The 21,700-nt window shown below is 46.3% G+C and overlaps 1 protein-coding gene across 4 annotated transcripts in view; it reads right to left on the reverse strand.

Moving 5' to 3' along the window:
- Positions 1 to 21,700, reverse strand: part of LOC8039012 — a 154,380-nt gene that overhangs the window by 120,935 nt on the left and 11,745 nt on the right. For 3 of the 4 annotated variants that reach the window (XM_029966623.4, XM_029966626.4, XM_029966624.4), the window contains exon 4: positions 6,621 to 6,768. In XM_029966623.4, coding sequence (XP_029822483.2) covers positions 6,621 to 6,768 — 148 coding nt within the window. The remainder of the gene's footprint in view (positions 1 to 6,620; positions 6,769 to 21,700) is intronic. The other variant, XM_029966625.4, reaches the window with a different exon arrangement.

Raw genomic sequence — 21,700 nt, forward strand, 5'->3', positions numbered from 1 at the left:
CTCGTTTTTTTTTTTTTTAATGTTGTATTAAGAGCCAAAATGTCAATGGGAAAGTTGTTGAGCTCCTTGAGAAACACCAGAATTAGCTGTTTGCAACATGATACGGTTTGCGTGATGTTTTTTTCTTTTGCTGACCAGTAGAAAACATTTCTGAAACGTGACAAAATACCCTGATAACGCGCCCGCCCCTTGATGGGAAACGTCGTGGAAGAAAAAGGACACAGGAAGAAGGACGTCTCAAAGTTCCACGAAGTTTCCCGTCTTTTATCACAGTCTCGAGTTATTTTAAATATTCTCAAGCTTCTTGCTGTTGGAGCCTTTCCTACACAGATTACCAATAATAAACCAATCACGTTGGACACCGGCAAACGATCGTTTGCCGGTGTCCAACGTCTCCAGTCCTCACGCAGGATGGTGCTGCACCTACCAAAGTCACTTAGGTCGTATATCAGTTAGTGACTGCAAATGGATGACCAAGTCTACAAAATTATAACGTGCAAAAACAAAAGGCATTTCTAGCTAAAATAGTGCTCATTAATTTCAGAAGGAAAAAAAAAAAAAAAACTCGCGATTTTGGTTGACCGAGCAACGAAATGTCCGTGCACCAAAAAGTCCGTGCACCGAAAAGTAAGCACTGAAACGTCCTACACCGAAACGCCCTGCACCGAAAAGTCATAGACCCGAAGGTCCCTAACTTCGACTACTGCGCGCACGCGTAACACCGTACTGCCCTCTCTTTTTACGACACAAAATTAATCTCGCTACTTTTTGATCACACCTCGTATCGGTGCTGAATGAGCATAATGCACCTAAAAAAAATGCTTGAAAACTGCAAAGTAAGCCCAAAAACCCCTTCCTTCAAGTAAAATAACACGCGCATTAGTCACAGGTCTACTTTCTAAAAACTACAGTAAACGTACCCTACTTTGAAAGTCAACTACCAGCAGAATATTCAACACCGTTTTAGCTGAGTATACGCACGCCCCCCAGGGGTGCTCAACTGGGTGATCAAAGATCTTCCCCTATTTAAATCGTTATTATTCCAAGTGCATACAAATGAACAACGAGTTCACGCCATGCAAGCGAGAAAACGTGAATCTACAACGCACAGCGGCTGTACAACCTAGAGAGCACGTGCCTTTCTTCACGGGCATGTGTGCCTCCGCTTTTGCGCGTGCACACAATTTTCGGTCGAAGGGTGTGACACTTCCAGCACCTTCCCGTCATTTTAAAATATGTAAGAAAGGCACTCCATACTGACCAAGTTTGGTGGCCTTCGTATAAGTCATCGCCAAAAGCAACCATATACTAAAAAAAAATAGTGCACGCTGAACATTTTCTTTTGCCAAAAGATAAGTGCACGTGGAAAAGCGGAGTCATATACGTGTCTGTGAGGACAAGCCTTAACCGCATCGCAATATAGCGATCTTACAGCCAGCTTCATTACGTCACCCATGTCGTCATGCATCGTGGGAACTGTAGCCTTTCTGTACCCGCGGCGATTCCGCTGAGGGTCTGCGCGAACAGAGCACGTGGTGGACGAACTGTCTCGTGAACTGGCGACAGCCTCCTATGAACTACAGTTATGGCGGCATCGCGCATGCGTGGAACGCTTAGTGAAATCGGTCTATTGCTGAATGCGAGTAAGCCGCCAAAGTGCTCGACGCCAGCAATTCAGGTATGGTGGTACGCGAGGCACTGCTCGAAGCCCTTTCGGGTGGCCCAGGTTTGATGCAGACATCAGAGCCACTGAAGCTGAGCGCGAGATTTGCCAACAATATCAATGACAATAGAAGACCAGTCAGGCGTTGATACATCTGCAATAGATCAACGCCCGCCTCAACGATCGACTCATGAGGAAGCATCCACACCGACTTCGTCGGACCATCGTCGGACCGTCGTCAACGTTTACTTACAGGCACACCAGACGCACTTCGCGGTGTGCAGCTTTATCATCGTCACACGTTTGCGACATCTGCAGTGACAACAACTATTTTATATGACGAAGGGAAATTATTTAGCTTTTTTTAACAAAAATAAAAACACAGCAAGAACGCTATATTGTCAGAGATGGAAAATAGTACACCAATGTTAACCTGAAAACAAATGTTTAATGACGCGAGCTTGTGCTATACAAACTTCAACGGAAAATAGCTGTACATTGTGCGACGGCGACGAAAGAGCGATTGTCTCGAAGCAACGCGTTACCGCTGCTTTTGTACGCGTGGCATGTAACCACGTACACGGGCACCATGGCGATTTCACCATAGATTGCAAACCAGAACGAGAGCGAACATCAATTCTGCGTCAAAAGCTAAAACAGAGACCTTTGAAATGATTCGGCAGGCTCGTGTCAAAAAGCAGCTAATTTCGGGAAGTGTTTTAGGTGGCACTCGCACTTCAGGAACGGCAGAACATCGCTGGAAGACAAAGAGCGGTATGACGAAACTATCCGACCTCCCCTTGATTTCAGTGACGTTCTGCCATTCTTGAGGCGCGAGTGCCACTCAAGACACCTCGCACACCTCACTGCTTTTTGACATAAGCCTTTCTAACTCATTCAAAAGGTCTGTTTTAGATTTGCCGAGTTTGACGGAAAATTGGTGTTCGCTCTCGCTTTGGTTTGCTGTCTGTGGAAAGATCGCCATTGTGCTCGTGCATGCGGTCAAACAAACTCGTATAGCGCAGTTTCAAACACTCACAGAGTGAGGCCCTTTGGCATAATGACGCAGGAAGGTCCCTGCCTTCAACTACTGCGTGCGCTTTACTGTGTTGCCCTCTTATATTTCGCTACAAAACCAATCTCGGAACTTTTTGGTCGCATTTCGTACTCAATGTTTAAAATAAATCTGAAGAAACGGATTTCGGTTTCTCGTGTCTTCATGCTTCTAGCCATACCTACACCTATGACGATCAGTGACGCACCTTGTGCGGAAAGAACTTACAGCTATCTAGCGTAGGGTTTCCAAACCAGAGACATCTCAGGATTACGATCGAATGTATCGTGGGCGAAACAAAGAAGGATTTCGGGAGCAAGAACCTGGCTATCATGCACTCAACTGTGCAGTTGAGTGCAGGACAACCATTTTTGTTCCGACGACACACCGACGTGTCATCTTTCAGGGAACAGCGCTTGCCGAAGCAATGTATGGCCGACCAATAGCCCCTCGATCTTAGGGATCAGCTACAAGCAAAGAATGGGAAGCTTCGAGAGGCGAAGTGGCGGAACAACATTCGGCAGGATGCTCCAACTACTTGAAAAACCAGCAGGACTCCGTCATGGTTGCGGGTTTTCCTGGGACCGATGAGCATTCGGTCATTTCCAACAGTGAGACGACAGAAAACGTCAACGCCGACGCTTGGGCCATATTTGACACCGACGACTAAGGAAAAGAGCCGTGAAGGTCGAAGAAAGGGAGCAGCTCTCTTCATAATGAACCTAAAGGCCCAAATACCAAGCTCATCAATAAAACGAAAACACAAGAGGGCGCAAGGCAAGACCGCCACCATGGACAACAGCGGGGACGTCCACGCAGACTTCGTCTCAACTACTGGACGGTGCGGTGCAGTTGCAGCATCAAGCAGCCAGCACATTTTAAGATACCATGTGCTATTTGACCAAGGATGGGGAGACTGATATGTATCCCATGGCAACGAGGACTAAGATTATTGACGTAAGCATCGAGCACGCGACAACGAGCTGCGAGAATTCCATGTCAGCAGTGGCTAACTTCACTTTCAATCGTAAATAAACTAGAACACAAACGTAACATTAAAAAGAAAATCGAATAAATCGACATCTACCTGACAAATCGTTGGATCGGTAAAACTCGCCTCCGAGATGCGCATCATTAAATAGCCACGGTCCGCCCTCTCTCCCAAACCGGTCACACGCTCCGAGCGCCAAGATGCATCGGTCTATAGAGAAAACGTCTTGATCATAACTGCTCGTGGGAAAAGTAATTACGTCTATCGATTACTGCGCTTCAACTTAGGCAAATTATCGACTAGCATCGCATCAAGACGCACTCGACCCAGTTCAAAATAAAGCTCGGCAGCGCTAATTCTGGAATCGATTCGCGCACCTGCCGTCCGAAGCAAAGATATCGCCGCCCAATCAGCAAAAGGGAGCGTAAGGACGCGCAAAGGAGTGAAAAATATGAAAGATGGCATGGATCGATGATTCCTCCAGACTGTCATCTCGCTAACGTTTTCTCGAAGCGAAGCGCAATCAGTTGACCTTTCGGGTTGTGTACGTCTAGACTCTCAGGCTCGACCGCACGGAAGGTTGTCAGGAACTCCCCCAGGCTTCGTGCTTAATTACATTATAAATGCTCACGGCAGAAAGAGATATTAGTGTGGGCACTCATATTCCCGCACTTTAATGGCCAAAAACAGACGGCCTAAAAACAACACAACGAGAGAAAAAAAAAAAACGACCACCTTCAGCAAAACATGAGCGCCAAACCGAGGCTTCTATATAAGGTTATTTTTAGAGTTCTTCCAGCTTCCAGTGCATTCGTGATCTGTTAACTACTTTTGCGAATCGTTTCATAATCGTTTTTTTTTTCTACTTTTCCCGTAGTGATTGTGCCAGTAATTGAATTATCTTAAGGAAATCATTTTAAATAAACTTAGTAGTCATGCTTACTTTCAGGAGCCATCCCCGGATGATCCATTACGACGGACATCGAACAAGGAGGCGGCAGCTCTTTTGCTAAGATTGGGGTTAAACTATTTGTAGTGCAGCAACTTTCCACCGATCGTGTAGAAAGGCATGCACCAATACCAGGTGCAAGCCACAAAACTTTCGTAGAAATACCTCCCATAAAATCCGAGGTTAAACTGTCTGGCTTTACAGCCTATAAGTCCGCCAAGCTATGACGCTCACGACGTAGTCAAATAGTCAATAAATAGTTTTTTTGTCATTTAATTGGGTAGGAAGGTACCCACAGAAATAGTGCACTAACTCATCACCTTGAACTAGGACGGATTGAAATCGGTATGGATTTTTTTTTTTTTCAGTGACGCATTCAAGACACCAGGAAAACACCCGCTTTGCAGGGTCAACCCGATGTCGTGCTCTCGGTATCAACTCCAACTCTCTGCGATACCTCCCTACAAACAACGTGGCATGTCGACATATGTCGACTCACCATCGGACACACGCGGTACCGAACAGATTGACCAAGTCCGTGAACACAGCCTGTCAACGGACCAACGGAAGTGGGAATCGACCCCAGGCAACAATGCTGGAAAGACGCGCGCCAAGGTCCACAAATATTTGAATTGCGCAGTACACTCCCGCTGAAGCGAGGTGTATACACGGTGTTCGATTAGCACTTGCATTTGATAGGCAAACGGAACGGAATCGACTGACTTCCGGATTAAAAAGTGACCAATTTCCTACACTTTTTTTTTTTTTATAGCCGAGGATAATTTCAGATTCTTCAATGGGCGGGAGGGAGGCACAACGCGGCGTACGGCATAAAACGAAAGGCGCTTCGGCAGGTGCAGAAAACGCGCGAGTCACGGCATCGTGACGGGGTCGGCCCTGACCGAGGGGAGTCCAACGCGCGATTACGGACGCGGTTCTCGAACGAGCCGCGACGTCGACCAGCCGGACCCACCTAGAAGACAAGGCCTGCGCCTTTCCTGCCTAAACGTCATCACTTATTGAGGACTCACACAGCGGCGCCTAGCTCGCGTCAGCGGCGCCGCCAGCGCGTCTGTCTCACAACAAGCGCGACGCCAGCAAGCGGCGACGCAAAGGCTCACACGTCTGCGGCTTTGCGTCAAGCTTAGGCGCATCTGCCGCTTGGAGTGGGTCCCGGATCCACTAACCATGACGTCATGGGCAGGCCTCGTCTTTTAGGTGGCCCGACTGCTCGTGCGCCGAGAGACTGCAGCCCCGAAAGGAATGCTGGGGCGACACTGCGGACGCTGTTCCACTCGTGGGATATACGTATGTGGAAGGCGGGAACGGCTGGTCAGTGGGTCTTCGGATATTGCTATTGGGCTTGCGCTAAAATAATTTCTAACAAAGTTATTCGCAGGGTTACACCTTTCGAAATGTAGCTTTTGATAGAGCTGCACGTAATTTGCAAGATGAAGCAAAAGGCGGTGTCAACGGGGCTGCGGGAGTGTCAAGCGGGTACTTTCAGAAACCGCAAAGATGCTTTCGCGAACGAACGAGTTCGCAGTTTCGGTTTTGTCCGAACAACAAAGCTCAGAATAGGGCGTAACATTGCTCCAACTAAAGCCCCTCGATGGGGTTGCGTTTGTCTTGCAAGTAGCGTCAAATGCGCGAGTGCACGAAGCGCATGTCTCGAGCGGCCCTTGGAAGCAAATGGCGGCGCAGCACTGAAATGAGCGGGCCTTGGAAGCGAATGGCGGCGGAGCACCCGCTCACGGCACGTGTCTCGCGCGCTTCCACAACAATGGTTGGCGGTACTTGTAAAAAACGCTTTTATCAAGGGGCTTTAGCTCCAACAGATTCCAATTGCCAAAACTTTTTTCTTTTTTCTTCTTTTTTGGGGGGTTGTGTCAGACGATGGCGTTTCAAAAACAATGCCAGTATCAACCTTCGCAAGAGTGAAGTGCCTAGAAGCATGACGCACCTTTCGCGGCGCAACTGCTGCAGCAGGGAAGCGAGATGTCGCTCGGCCGTCGGCGAGCTTAGCCGGGGTGTGGGCCTCCGTTCGGCCCTGGGTTCACCCGAGACGCCCTTGAGGGGCACGGGGCTGGCTGCACCCGCCGCCGCTGCTGCTGCGAGGATGAAGAACACAAGGAGTCAAACAAGGCACAGAACGGTAAGGCGTTTAGGAAGGTCGGTCCGCCCGCCTTCTGTCACCGTACATGTTACAGAAAAAGCAAAATAGCATGTTCGAAGATCAAATAAAATCACGGTAAGTGGATACTTATACAGCTTGGGCTGTGTTCCAAATCTTACCCAAACGGATCCGACTTACTCCGGCCAGTCGTGTCACGTGACAACACAAATTGAAACACGTTGGACGCGAGCAGGTTTCAGAACGCCATGGTGCAAAACCCTTACCCTGGAGTAAGACCAAAAGAATTTTGTAACAAGGTGTAAAGTTGGGTGAGTTGGTTGATGGTCATATTGAATGGGTTAAAACAGCGCAAAAAAGACGAAGGACCAGTAAAAGGAAACACACAGACACAGCGCTGACTTACAACTGAGTCAGTTGTAAGTCATCGCTGTGTCTATGTGTTTCCTTTTACTGGTCCTTCGTCTTTTTTTTTTTTTTTTTTTTTTGCGCTGTTTTAGCCCATTCAATACGAATTTTGTAACACAACTTCGAAGTGTACCGTGACATCTTGTGTCGCGTTGTAGTGTGTTAGGAAACTGACGTTTGTCGCGTTTTCCGTCTTGCTTCTAGGTGGTTACACTTTGCTGCGATGAAGGCCAATCAACTCCCCTGTCTGTTTCTTTTAATCGGTGAAATGGAAGAGAAAGGTGAGACGAGGCAGCTACCATCTTGATTCTTAGAGAGACACACAGAAGAGAAAAAAAAAACGGCAGACATATGCGTTTACTTGAACGAAGATCGCTTTACAATTAAGAGGGTATGAAGTCGGGCAACTTAGGAAAAGTGATGTTAGCTTTGTCGCAAAACAAAAAGCCGCGAGGACGTCTATAAGAACAAAAATAAAAAAAAAAAGTCGCGCGTTTTATTTTGTTTCTATTGCCCTTTTCCCAGATGCGCGATGTTTCCAGGTGTCGAAACCATGCAGGGTCTCGGACTGGACGCAGGTTCCGGATAATCGCCTTTCGCAACCCTGGCCGTGAGCAGCGCGTGCTCATATAAACGACGCGGGGGACGGTTGGCATGGGAACGGATCGCCGCAGCGAAGCCTCCGGCGAGGAAACCGTCCAGGGCACGCCCAACGGGAGACATCAAGGTCGACGCCTTCTTGGCATTGCACGCCACGGATCCCGTATACCACTACGGGGCAGATGTGAAGGTTGACGTAGGCCGGGGGAGAGGCAAGAGCCGTGATCACGGCAGAATAGAGCATCACGTTATGATGAGCAAAGAGGCGTGATGGCGTACCCGAGATCGTCCAACGATAATGCGTTTGTTTTCACATCGGCTCAAAGAACTGAATGCATTCCCCCAAAACACCTGAACTGGCTTGCTGTACTTCGTTTTACCTTAAGTCTAGACGCAGCTGATGATACCAGTTGATGGGAAAAATCAGAAAGCGTCAGAAAGGCCCCATCATGGTGTTCGTCATGCGTGTTATTTCATCGCTGAACCAATCATAGACAAAAAAGGCCCAGTGACTTCCGCTTTTGACGCTGCTTGATAGGGCCCATTAGCTCGTAGCGTCGGCTGCGTCTGGACTCAAGGGATACTGAACCGAAATTTCGAGCTCACAAAACAAGGCTGGATGGATAGGCGGGACGCTGCAAAACTCAAAAACATCACTCATATACAACGATATCTCTAACGGATCGCCGTGTTTCGGAAAAGAAGTGCGCGATTGAACACGGCCGACGTGACGACAAGTTACATCACGATTTTTATTCCCTCTCCTCCTCGCTACGTCCCGTCGAGCTGGTGAACCGAAGCTAGGAGGAGAGAACCGAGTCCGCTTCCCCTCACTCTCAAATTTTCCAGGAGGCCAGTGACGTCACAGCCCTGGCTTGATCGCGCCCTTTTCCAAAAGTACGCCGTTCCGTTTGAAATGCCGATGTATGAGTCATGTTTTCGAGTTCGTAGCGTCCCGTTCAACGCTTCTGCGGCCTTATTTTGCGAAATCAAAAATTCGGTTGAGTATTCCTTTAAGCTGAAACGAAGTATAGAGTCAGCGTCTAAGAAGCGCCTGAGACTGTGTGAAAGAAAGCCTCACCACCAAAGGTAGCGCACGAGCGGAGTGGCACGTGAAGTCGAGTCTCCAGAGCTAGCGCGCCCCAGGCTTGGCAGGCTTTCTTTCACACGCGGTCTAATTCTAGCAAGAGCCGGCCCTGGAACTCCTCTTGGACCGCTGAAAATTGGGCGAATTGGTTATGCATAGTTACGAAGAGGGAAACAGCGCCCAAAAGACGAACATACATCGGACCATCGCCTAAGGGCACGTGTCACAGCTCTCCAAGAACATGATTTCCTTATCAAAAAGCGCAATCGAGGGAGCACTGACGCACTCATCCTTATACTTCGAAATGTAATAGGCCTCGAATATTTCACGAGTCGCCTGCTGACTGTGCCGAGCAACAATCGTCGTATTTTCCAGAAAAGGGGAGCACCCACATCTACCAGAATGAATGGACAAATTACCCGAAGGTGGAGATCCCCATCGAAGTTCTGAGCCTCTGCCAGACTCCAATGTCGGTGGGTGATGCGAAGAGGGTCACCAAAATTCTACGATCAGAAGCCTGGAGACGTTCGAGACTACTGCAAGAATCGCAAAAGGTACGGTGCTATTCCGTTACCAGTGACAATGGAGCGGCGTCTCGGTTGCTGGAGAAGTGCCTACGAGAGGATGCGCAGAGTATACCGAGTTCTTCGGCAACGTGTCAGAGTGTCGATTGTGGCTACGAAAAAAAAAAAGAAGAATGGAATGGTCCGCAGGAACGTTGTGCTGTTGGGGGACGTGTTGAAGGTCCTGGAGAAAGGCCCCAAATTCACCACTGAAGCGATGGTAAAGCCTCAAGAACTGTTGTCTATGGTTAGGAATGTTGCTTCCAAGGCGGGGGAGGTCGACAGAGACAGATGCATTTTGGAGAGAGCCGAATCCTTGCCCAGGGTGTCCAGTGCTCACAACAATACGTCTAATGTAGGTAAGGTCGTCTCTTACTGCTTGGAGAAAGAGTTAAAGCTAATGCTTACTGACAAGGAAGGAGGTTTTGCCTTAGTGTCTGAAGGTGTCTTTTCAGAGAAAACGGGAGTTGCGAATTGTAAGAACTTTAAAATGGTTCACAAAGTGAGTTCGAATAAAATTAAACAGAGGGCTATCCAGCTGTGTGAAGATCTGGGTCTTGACAGGCTTAGGGCCTCAGTCCAGAGGGAAAAGGGTCTCCACCTGACTTTGTTTTTTTACGGTGAAGTCACACAAAGAGTCGATGCCATTTAGCACCATTGTGGCGCAAAAGGGTGCTTGGCAGATACATTGGGCATCTTTTTTGAAGAGGCACCTTACATCCCTCGAGCTACAAGACCCTTTTAGGGTGTGTAGTTCGATGAGTGTGGTCAGTTTTTGACTGCGGAAACCGCGGCTCATGTGACGCCGTGTCTTTTGACGTTGAAGATCTGTTTTATGCTATTGCGCACCAGGAGTTATTCGGGGCGGTCCAAGAATGTGTTGAGTCATCTGTACGAGTGTCTTTACAGAACGCCTGCGGTGCTAGCGTAGAAAATTTCTTGGAATTGTTGCGTTTTTATCTTAGGTCTGTGATGTTGTGCATGATGACACACTGTTTTTGCAGAAGCAGGGTGTATGTATCGGGGCTAGCGTTGCTCCAGTTCTGAGTGACATATTTTTTTCTATGTGCGATAGAGCTAGCGAAGTCGGTCTAGGAAGAGAGGTGATTCGTGTTTTTAGATACGTCGACGATTATCTGATTTTATTTACGAGAGTATCTGGCGAAAGTAACAATGAGTGCATCAAAATCATGTTGTGTGCGTTAAAATCCAACTCATGTGGTTTGAATTTTACAATGGAAAAGCCAGTAGACGGAAGGCTTCAGTTTTTAGATATTAATTTTAGCTTTAATGAAGATCATGTGTGCTGGCGGTACTGGCCGAGAACAAAAAAGGTGTGCTGCCTTTTGACTCTAGCCACCAGAAGTCGGCATTTTAGGTCACCCTCACTCACCTTCCCCCTCACAGCCACACTCACCTAAGCCCCTCACTCACCCTCACCCTCACAGCTACACTCCCCTTCAGCCCCTCACTCACCCTCACCTTCACACTCACCTTCAGCCCTTCACTTACCCTCATTGAACCTTTAGGTCCTCACGCCCCTCACGCACTCACGGCCCTCACCACACTCATACCCCTCACGCCCCCCACGCACTCATGGCCCTCACCGCCCTCACGGCCCTCACGGACTCATAGCCCTCACGCCCCTCACGCACTCACCGCCCTCACGTACCCATACCCCTCACGCCCCTCACGCACTAATGGCCCTCACGCCACTCAGGCCCGCTTCAGATGGGGCAATTTCGCCCAGAAAGTTGACGTCGCAACACGGGCACAAGCAGCAACCAATTGGTGCAATTTGCCATCATCATCATGAAATTTTATTTTTCTTGCACTATTTAGACACAGAATTACGCGCTATAAACGTGTTTTTATGCATTTAAATCTCGTTGAGAATACTAATGCATCTTTCTGAAACAGTTTATTTTCAAAAACAATAAATTTCAAGCCAGAACCAAGTATTTTGTTGTCATCATCATCGGCACGAGGTATCACGTGAAAATATCGCGTCCCTGATTCGATGCAGCCGCTTCAAAAGTCTTCGAATTGCTCCGAGTTGCTCGCTTGTTTCGAGCCGGACCTGAACTCAGGGAAAGCTAGGGAACAACCCACCAGCAACACCAAAATTGCTAAGAAAGTGGCTCCGTATGAACTTGAAGAATGCCTCACACACTCACCGCTCTCACGCCCCTCACGCACTCATGGCCCTCACGCCACTCACACACTAACCGCCCTCACGGCCCTCACACCCCTCACGCGCTTATGCCCCTCACACCCCTCACGCACTCACCGCCCTCACACACTCATGGCCCTCATGCCACTCACCGCCCTCACGCCACTCACCGCCCTTAAGCCCCTCACGCACTCATGGCCCTCACACCCCTCACGGCCTTCACGGTCCTCACAGCCCTGACAGCCCTCACGGCCCTCACTCACCCTCACACTCATGAATTTTCCTGATTCAAAAACTCACTCACCCTCACCTTACCTGTAAAGATGAGAGTGAGTGAGGGCCCTCAAGAGTGAGGTTTGCCGAGGTATGCTAGCCACTCGAAGGTTGTAAAGAGAGGGATTGGGAGAGGTTGTATGCAGGCGGCCCTGGTGAGGTCTAGACCTCACCAGATGATGGCTAGTTTTTGCAACCATGTCGACAGGCTCGCACAGGGAGGGTACCTTAGGGAGGTCCTTGTCAATGTGGCGGAGAGCCTGTTGAAAAGTCTACGACGCCCCAAGTCCTAGCCTAGGAAAAAACCCAACGTGAGACCGGTGGTTCTTTCTTCTATACATAAGGTTACGCACAGACTCAAAAGGGCAGCACAGCGACATGAAGCCCCCGTGGTGTTCTCTGCGCCTTCAAAACTGGGGAGTCTATGTTCTAACTTGGTTGAGAGGGGTCGTCCAGAAAAGCTCGGCTGTGGAAAGAAGCACAAGGCGGCTTGTGCCGTGCGCGGTCGGCGTGGTGTACAAAAGTGAGTTATCCTCCGGGAGAGTGCACTTTGGCCAATCAGGGAGGTGTATCAATAATAGGCTCAGAAAACACGCCCTTTCGATAAGATCTTCACCTTCGGGAAATTCGGCCATTCATTGTGATAGATGTGGGTCTCCCCCTTTTGGAAAAGAGGGCGATTGTCGCTCGGCACAGTCAGCAGGTGACTCGTGAAATATTCGAGGCCTATTACATTTCGAAGTATAAGGATGAGTACGTCAGTGCTCCCTCGATTGCGTTCTTCGATAAAAAAATCGTGTTCTATGAGAGCTGCGACACGTGCCCTTAGGCGATGGTCCGATGTATGTTTGTCTACGGTTTTTATGCCGGTAGGTGGTTTCCAGAAATAAACCAGTTGTCAGTCAGCGCTCGGTCTGTGTGTTCCTCGTTCTTCGTCCTCCGTACTTTTGGCGCTGTTTCCCTCTTCGTAACTATCCTCTTGGACCGATCCAAGAGTTACGGGGTTACGAAAAGCGAAGCAAGCTCCTGCCACAGGTCCCTCCCCTCTTTAGGCAGAGCGAACACTGGACAGGAGGGAAGCACCGATCATGGCGAGCACAGAGAGCTACGCGGGAACGAATTGTCTCGCTTTTTTTTTTCCCTTGCAACAGACCTCTGCAACAGACTACTCGCGACTCGAATCAACACCACCTAGAGTAAAGGCCGCAGCGCTCCTCCCGTGACGTCACCGAAGGAGGCGATCGAGTCGGACAGGCCATTTCGGGATAACGCTGATATAAAGGCAACGCGCGTGAATATGCCGTAGTAAAAGCAAGCTTTTATTCACACAAACATGTTTTATTATCTATACAGTAGTTTAGAAATAACAGATTATATTGAACCTGAGAAACTTTATAACAAACTGAGAAACTTAATGATATAAATACAAGTGACGTAGCGCATAGACACACCTTTCGGCACTCCTTAAGACGACCTTCACAGATTCGCACAAATTACGGAAAGCAAACTAAAGATTATCAGATGACCAAATTATTAAATTCAATTAAAACCTTCATAGATTTTAAAAACTTTTTTTTTTATTTAAGAAAATCTTAGGACACTCTCGGTGGCCAGTGGCACTGTTTGATAGCCATACTTATACATGTATAAATTGGTGGTTTTGCTTCTGAACGTGTGAAATAGTATCTTTCATAATTTACATTACTACCTGTGATCCTCTCTTGGTGATACCATACGAAGCCATAACGTTGTTTTGAATCCCTGATGTTTACGGCTGTACGAAGTGTATGATACTGTGTACCGTATGTACGAACTGCAAAGGGGACAGAGACCTCGTCAGGCATTATTTGCCTTTAGTCTCTGTTCCCCTTTCGGTTGGATCCGAAAGAAATAAACTTCAAACTTCAGATATTGTTGCACGGGAAGCGATCTGGCGCCGCTGAACAGCTCTGACCTGTTGAGAGCGGATTTACATTCGGAGCTATAGGATTTGTTTATTTTTAACGCAGACATGTTTTATTTATTAGAATGATAGTTACACACAGCAGCTAAGCTTAAAAGGTGTACACAGGCAAATTGCTAGGGCACAGAAACATTGAGTCGCAGGGTAAGAACAATACGTGTGCAAGGGTGCCTCGGGAAAGATGGGTTTGCTTTGAAGCAAACTTCGTATGTAATGTAAATGTCACTCGGAAAGGCAGACGTTTTATAAACAATAATCCTCATAAAATGGCACGACACCGAATGATGCGACATGGCAAAACGGTTCATAGCTGCAATGTAATTAATGCATACAGAACCAAACGCTCACGGAAAGTATTGCCTACAAAAGCAGTAACGTGTTGTAAAAGAATTGGTTTCTTTTTTAGGATAAAACAGCATAAAAGTTACTTTGTTGGTGGGAGGAAAAATGACTGCGAATAAAAGTGGGGAAGCATCATTTTTGAAGAGTTGAGCTACCTTAATCTTCCACATTTATTTGTAATTAATCAAAGTCAATTCAGTTAATCAAGTTCATCGCTGCTTTACTACTAAGAAACTTATGAATGCTCATTGTTTTTATCACTTATTGCCCAACAACATACTCTTTTAGACGAATGTCTATCTTCAAGGGTGGAAGCAAGCTTCAGAGTTTTTTTAGCACGTCTGGGAGCAGCAAAGATGCCCCTTTGGAGCAGCTTTGGAGCAGCTCAGAAGACACAAAAGTATTTTCGTAGCGGCTAAAATCCTGGAGCTGGTCACCAAACTGGGGTGTATAAGCGCGGAGACGTTTTTTCCAAATACAACAAATATCATAACGAAAAAGTATCTACATGTAACGTCCAGCACAATTTCCAAGCATACCCTTTCCTTAAATCCTAATCCAGCCCATAGCATTAAAAGGCAAACAGCATAATTGCAATTTATCTAAATGGTAGATATTGAAAAACTGTCCTGGTAGAGGGTTGGTTCCTCCCATCGATTTCCAAAAGAAAGCATAGTCAACAAAATAAGCACAAGTTAAGCGTCATGAAACCAAAACGTTGTGCCTATTTAGCAACCCAAATCACAAGTATCCATAAGTTGAGAACAAAACCATTTAAAAATGCAATAGTATGGGATGAAATAAAGCCCAACACTTACTGACTATAGTTTCCATTATTAGAAGATACAAATGTTCCCCAATACCATGTTTAGCAGTCATAAATGCATTCCAATACTCAAGCTTCATGATATCATCTCTGCTCATACCCATGCGGGCCTAAGACCTTACTAGAACAAGCATGACTGAATAAAATAAACAAAAGCTTGCTTAGGAGTTCGTTAAAAAAATGGCTGACACAACTAGCAAGTAAGACTATAAAACAAAAGGTTTTCCTACGAATCGATTGCATTGATGAGTTCCAGTACTGCGGTTTAGATTATGTGACGCTCAGCAGGACATTCTGTTCTCCTTGCCCTCCCGCCGATTTGCTGATTGCGAGCCAGCGCGTGTGCTCGCCACGTGTGTCGTCTTTACAGAAGTTTACAGATGTGTCAGAAAGTTTACAGATGAGGTAACCAATTATCGCACGCATTGCTACGTTTACGCCCCGAATGAGGAGCGCGAAAGCGGTCTCGGCAAAATCAAACACCCTAAACTGGCAAACAACAACAAAAACAATTAGGCCAAATGTCTGTTTAATTTTGTAGCGTAATTATTGCTTTCCCCGGAGATTTGATAATAGGTGAACATGTCAACACGCCCCCACGTACACTTATACACCGTAAAGTCCTAAATAAACGCCAACCCAAATTAAAAAATGAATGGTGAAAAGGATGGGGTAATGTTCAAAAATGCGACAGCAATTTTTTTTTTCTTTTTTATACAATTGGTGATACGTACGGGTGTGAAAAATGCACGGAACTTCGCTATGACCTTCTCAGTCACGGCAACCACAAAAGAACGCGGACACAGCGCATTCGCGATTCACAGTGCGATATACACGCAAAAATCCACTAGAAACCCGGGTATCACGGGAACCAAAAACGCGCGCACAAGTCGCGAAAAGAAAAAAAAAAATGTGGGAAGGAGTTACGAACTCTGCAGCGTCCGCAGATTGCAAACGCTGCAGAGTCGCGTGTCACGGTGCGATAAGCGCGAGGGAACCCGCGGCGAACCAGGCGAACTCGCTTGTCACACGTACCGATACTGCAGACCGCATTGCGTCTTCAAAAACGGCCGCCTGATCGTTCGAACTGTCGTCTGGCTCTTTCAAACGTTTCTGCTTGTTCTCGCCTGCTCGTTCAAACGACAGCGGCCCATAGACCAACCGCTGACCCTGTGATTGCGATAAGAAGTGCAGGCTTCAAAATACTTTCTTTTAAGTTTGAAGGTTGGTTGGGTAAGCAGGCTCGGTGTATAAACAGTAGATACAAGGAGATGTTCATAATCGTTTCCAGAGGCCATCCCCGACTTGCTATATGCCTGATCCACATGGTCGGATTCTGCTCGCAATTTTCAGTATCGACGTCGACCATCTCAGCTGGTTCATGCTTTTGCAGCCCGAGCGACGTCATGACTGAAAATAGCGAGCAGAATCTCACCATGGGAATTGGGCTTCAGCGTCCATTCTGCGACGTCCACGCGGAATGAATCGCCGCATGTCAGATTATTCACGGGAAGTTTTGCAGTGTAACGAGTCTCGCTAATTTCCCTGATGCCGCTAAAGTAGTCAGACATAGACAGGAAGGCGTAGAATCAACAATTCCAACGCGGAAAAGAGCACGGGGACTCACAGCGACGCAGACAATATTGGATTCCAATGGTTTGTTTATGGGCGACGGCGAGCTTCTTGCTTACACTCCACCCATCGCATATGCGCGGCGCCGGTGGCGTCCGCTAAGGACGCTCCGGTTTGTTTGTAAACTCCCGCCCTTTTGCAGATGGTATTCACTAAGTGAGGCCACGGGTTACAGGTTGGGGGACAGGTTGGGTCGCAAGGTGACTGCTTTTTTTTTTTTTTTTTTTTTTTTGGGGGGGGGGGGGGGAGGGGCGGGGGGGGGGGGGTGACCGAGGGCCCTAGGGGCACTGAAGTAACTGAAAACCCAACAAAGTCACGAGAGGCACCCAGGGTTAAAAAGAGGAGAAATCGTAAGAACGGGTATAAACAAACAGCACAATCAGACATTGGATATATTGACATGCAGGGTGGTAGAAATAGGCTAAAATGGGAAGAAGTAGAGAAGCAACCGAAGAAAGGAGGAGTTAGAGGAGTATGGGTTTGTGGAAACACATCTCAGAGACATGGAGCAGCCACCTTCCAACCTTGACTACGCGCTCGAAGAATGCAACATAATGGAGGGAACGAGGAAGGGAGGTGGAATTGCAGCATTTATTAAGAAGAACATAAACTTTCAAAGGATTAGAAAGGAGTGCGCCGAACATTTGTGGCTCAAAGAAAAAGTCGCTGGGGAATCAACAGTCCTTTGAGTTGTTTACTTATGGACAGGGACAGGTGCTAAAGAGGAAAATAGAAAAACATTATTGATTGCATATCAAGAGACATAAGTGAGCTAGGCGAAGGCTCTGAAATAATTATTATGGGAAACATGAATGCCCATATCGAGGGTCTGGATGGGTATACGGACTCAAGTGGAAGCATATGACTAGAACTGGTGGAAAAGCATGACTTAGTTTTATGTAATACCAGTCAGAAGTGTGACGGGCACATAACGTGGGAAACTGGCAATCTACATTCACTATAGATTACGTACTTTTGTCACACAAAATATATGGTAAGTTACAAGGAATGGAACTAGATGAAGAAGGTTCTAAAATTCTTGGAAGTGATCACAAACGTATTAAGCTGAATTTTGCCAGAGAAGTAAATGCTAAAACTAGACAACATAATTCAAAGCAAACTTTCTGCAGCGACAAAGAGTTGGAAATAGTTGCTGAAAGAATAGAGGAAGCAGTTTCAGGGCAACGGTATGCAGATTGGACCTTTGAGAACCTAACTAGGCTTTTTGCTCTGGAACTAGACAAAGTTCAGAGTAAGTGAAAGGGGAAGCAAGGACATAGACCAAAATGCTGGTGGGACAAAGAAGTGAAGCAAGCGATACAAAAACGTCAGGAAGCCTCTAGAGAACACAGGCATTCCAAGCGTAGTGGGGAGTAAGAAAGGGAAGTAAAAAGAAAATGGGACACTTTTATAACATGTCGCCGAGAGGCATCCAGTTTGATCAATGCGAAAATTCAGAGAAAGGGTGAAGAATAGATGAGTAATGTAAGCAAGAAAAAAAAAACGCAGCCAAGAAGTTTTGGGAGCACCTGAACTCACTCGGTGAAACGATGCAAGCTAAACAGAGGTTCATAGTCTCGTATCTGGGAGATCAATTCGAGGGAGATGATGCGATACGACATATAGGAGCAGTGATGGAGGAGAGATTTCGAAAACGGGTACATGTGAAAGATAGGAGAACCGAAGGAAGTAGCAGTCCATGCTTGTGACATCGCGGATTTTGGACAAAGATAATGGGACAAGGCGGAACCAAGAGTCCCTAGTGGCACGTCGACAGGCACAGATGGTATCCCAATCAAGCTGGTGAAAAATTCGGGTCCTAAATCTAAGGCAAAACTAAGAGAGGTAGTGAGCATTATGATAACAAAAGGAAATATTCCAGATGAATGGAGGCTTAATAGGATGAGTATGATATATAAGGGAAAGGGAGATAAGTGTGATATTAGGAATTATCATCCCATAACCGTGACACCAGTTATTTACAGGTTGGTAATGCAGATTATAAAGAACAGTCTGGAGGAATGGGTAGAATGCGAGGGCGTACTGGGCGAGTTACAGAACGGGTTTCGGAAACAAAGAAGGTTGGAGGACAATATATTTTTTCTAACACAGTGTATAGAAGTAGCGCAAAAAGAAAACAGACAGCTCTGACTGGCATTTCTGGATATCAGGGGTGCCTATGACAATGTGAACCAAAGGAATCTGTGGGACATAGTGGAGAGCTTAAACCTAGATGAAGGACTAACAGCACTATTAAGGAACATTTACAAAGATAATAAAGTGATTATAACATGGGAAGGAAAGACGGGGAAAATAGAGATAAGACGAGGCCTTAGGCAGGGGTGCCCGTTATCGCCTTTGCTGTTTATGTTGTATCTGCGGGGATTGGAGGAGAGACTAGAAAGAGTGGGCTTGGATTCGACTTTTCGTACAGTAAGCTAGGCCAAAAAGTTCAGCAATCCTTACCGGGATTGATGTATGCAGATGACATCGTACTAATGGCTAGCAACAGGATAGATTTCCAGGAATTAACGAGCATCTGTGGTAGGGAAGGCGAGGAATTAGGTTTAAAATTCAGTAGTGAAAAATCAACAGTCTTGATTTTTAACACTGATGAAGTTGAGAGGCTGTAGATAGAGAATATTACGATTGAGAGAGCTAGTAAATACAAGTATCTAGGAGTATGGATATGTGATGGTGCACAATATTTCAGTGAGCATGAAAAGTATATAATAGATGAGGGTAACAGAAATGCAGCTGTAATGAAAAATAGAGCACTTTGGAATTACAACAAGTTAGAGGTGGTGAGAAAGATTTGGAAAGGGGTCATGGTGCCTGGCATGACTTTTAGAAACGCAGTGCTATGCATGAAATCCGGAGTGCATGCAAGACTAGAAATAAAACAGCGCGGAGTAGGTAGGCTGGCTTTGGGGGCACCTTGCAAAACGCCAAACCAGGGAGTACAAGAAGACATGCAATGGACGTCATTTGAAGGCAGGGAAGCTGTGAGCAAGATAGAATTTGAGTATGGGGAGCAATGGGCACAAAAGGTTTTCAGCTATTTATACATGAGGGGGATAGACACAAAGTGGAGACAGCGCACTAGGAAATTAAGAGGAAAGTTTTTAGGCTATAGTGGAGTTACGGAAGAGCAGGTCTCTGTTAAGAAGAAAGTTAAGGCCACAGAAAGAGATCGGTGGCTAGAGGGAATGCAGACAAAGACGGCTCTGGAAAGCTATAGAGTAAACAAACAGTTATTGCCAAAAAAAGCATTTATGACAATTCTAGGGGAAGCTCATTGTTGTTTGAGGCAATGACGGTATTTTGCGAACCAGAACATACAGAGCGAAGTACCGGGAAATGGGTACAGTGTGCGCTGCTTGTGGAGAGGAGGACGAGACGGCTGAGCACTTGATACTCTACTGTAAAGGGCATCACCCTATGCCTACCGAAGACATCATAGATTTAATAAAGTCATTGGGTTTTAGAGACAGCGAAGGAAAAGTGGAATTCAGGACAGTAGAGATTACCAAGCAAAGATTAAGTTAATGATGGCAGAAAGCGAGAGGAAACTATGTATTTTCTTATTAAGTAATAGCAAGGGGGTTTTATAGCCTCACTTTCTTTTCAGTGCGGAGTGAATATAGTTTTCACATTTAAACATTCTAAGCTTAAATGGTAAAACAAAATGGCTAGGTGGCGTAAGCTACCGCCCGATCCAAAGGGCTCAGCCGGATTCATTTATCCATCCAAACATGAGTTGGTGCTTACTTATTAATGCTATCAATGCATGCTTATTAAAAAAAAAATACAACCTTATACAAACGGGTATACGTAAAATTATATTTAGCAACATGTTGAATACGGCACTATGACTACCACTGTGTTCGGCGTTCGACTGTCCGCAAAGAAAGAAGAGCAGAAAAGTAGGAAAACCCAAGGAGAAGCCTAAGGAAAAGCCAAACTTCCAGGATCGCCCCATCCTTCTGACGTTGGGGAAGTCACGCCTCTAAGCGCTACGGACTTGACTCTAAGTGGTGTTGCTCCAATTCACTATAGGTGGCGCCACTCGTTTTCCAAAATGGCGGTTTTAGTGAGGGTCGGAGATACGTGCCGGTGTACCAGCAGCTGAGCTTGTCCAGTGTGCTGGCTTCATTGAGCGACACCAATTTTTCCTGCTTATACGAGGAAGCTAGGGTGTTATGGGCGCAGGTCACCTCCTTATCATGAAAACAAAAACGTTGTTCACCGCAATATTTACGTCAGGAGGCACGTTTTGATTCTGGAATGACGCCGAAGCTAACCTCTTTTTGGATTTAATTTCTCGGTATAGATAGGTGTTAATTTTGAATTCCTTCATAACTCAAGATGTGTCTCAAATCGTAATTATTGAGCTAAATAAGTTGTTCATAGACACTTCATTTTGTGACATACGTGTCCGATCCAGGAACTTTAAAAGATTTTGGAGAGTTCAGTGTCCCTTTAAAGTATCATACTTTCATACACCTTAGAGGTAACATAGAGTATTGTAGTTGTTGAAAAAATAGTGCTAATATTTGTGCGTTCTCGCTGCCTTTTCTCGTTCAGATAATTGTCATGTGAAATAATGAACTGCGGGCATTTTAATCGGTTTTGGGGTATTTAGATGATTAATTGCTTTAATATTATTCGCAGCAGAAGAATAACACAATCAATCGACATTTTACCAAATATCGCCACGGGTGATGAGTTTAGAATATGTTTCCAAGACGTATAAATTAAGAAAAGCTGTTCTCACTACAATAACCCAAAAAAGGAAATCGAGTCAGACAGCAGAAGTGTTTGTGTTTTTTAAAGCAACAGCGTGACTCACAGCCCTTTATTTTACACCTTTACTTTGTTTCAGCTTCTGTCCGAGCGCAGCCAAAGGCTGAGGGACGGTTCGCCAACTCGAGAAAAGCATTCCTACGCACCACAAAGTAGACTGCAAAAGTTATTGTTTTTAAATAATTGTTGTGTGCGTAAGGATTGCACAAAATTCCAGATGTACACTGCAGAGAATG

The sequence above is a fragment of the Ixodes scapularis genome, unplaced genomic scaffold (genome assembly GCF_016920785.2).
Source record: "Ixodes scapularis isolate PalLabHiFi unplaced genomic scaffold, ASM1692078v2 PGA_scaffold0__279_contigs__length_252992795, whole genome shotgun sequence".
In the NCBI taxonomy this organism is placed as follows: Eukaryota; Metazoa; Arthropoda; class Arachnida; order Ixodida; family Ixodidae; genus Ixodes; species Ixodes scapularis.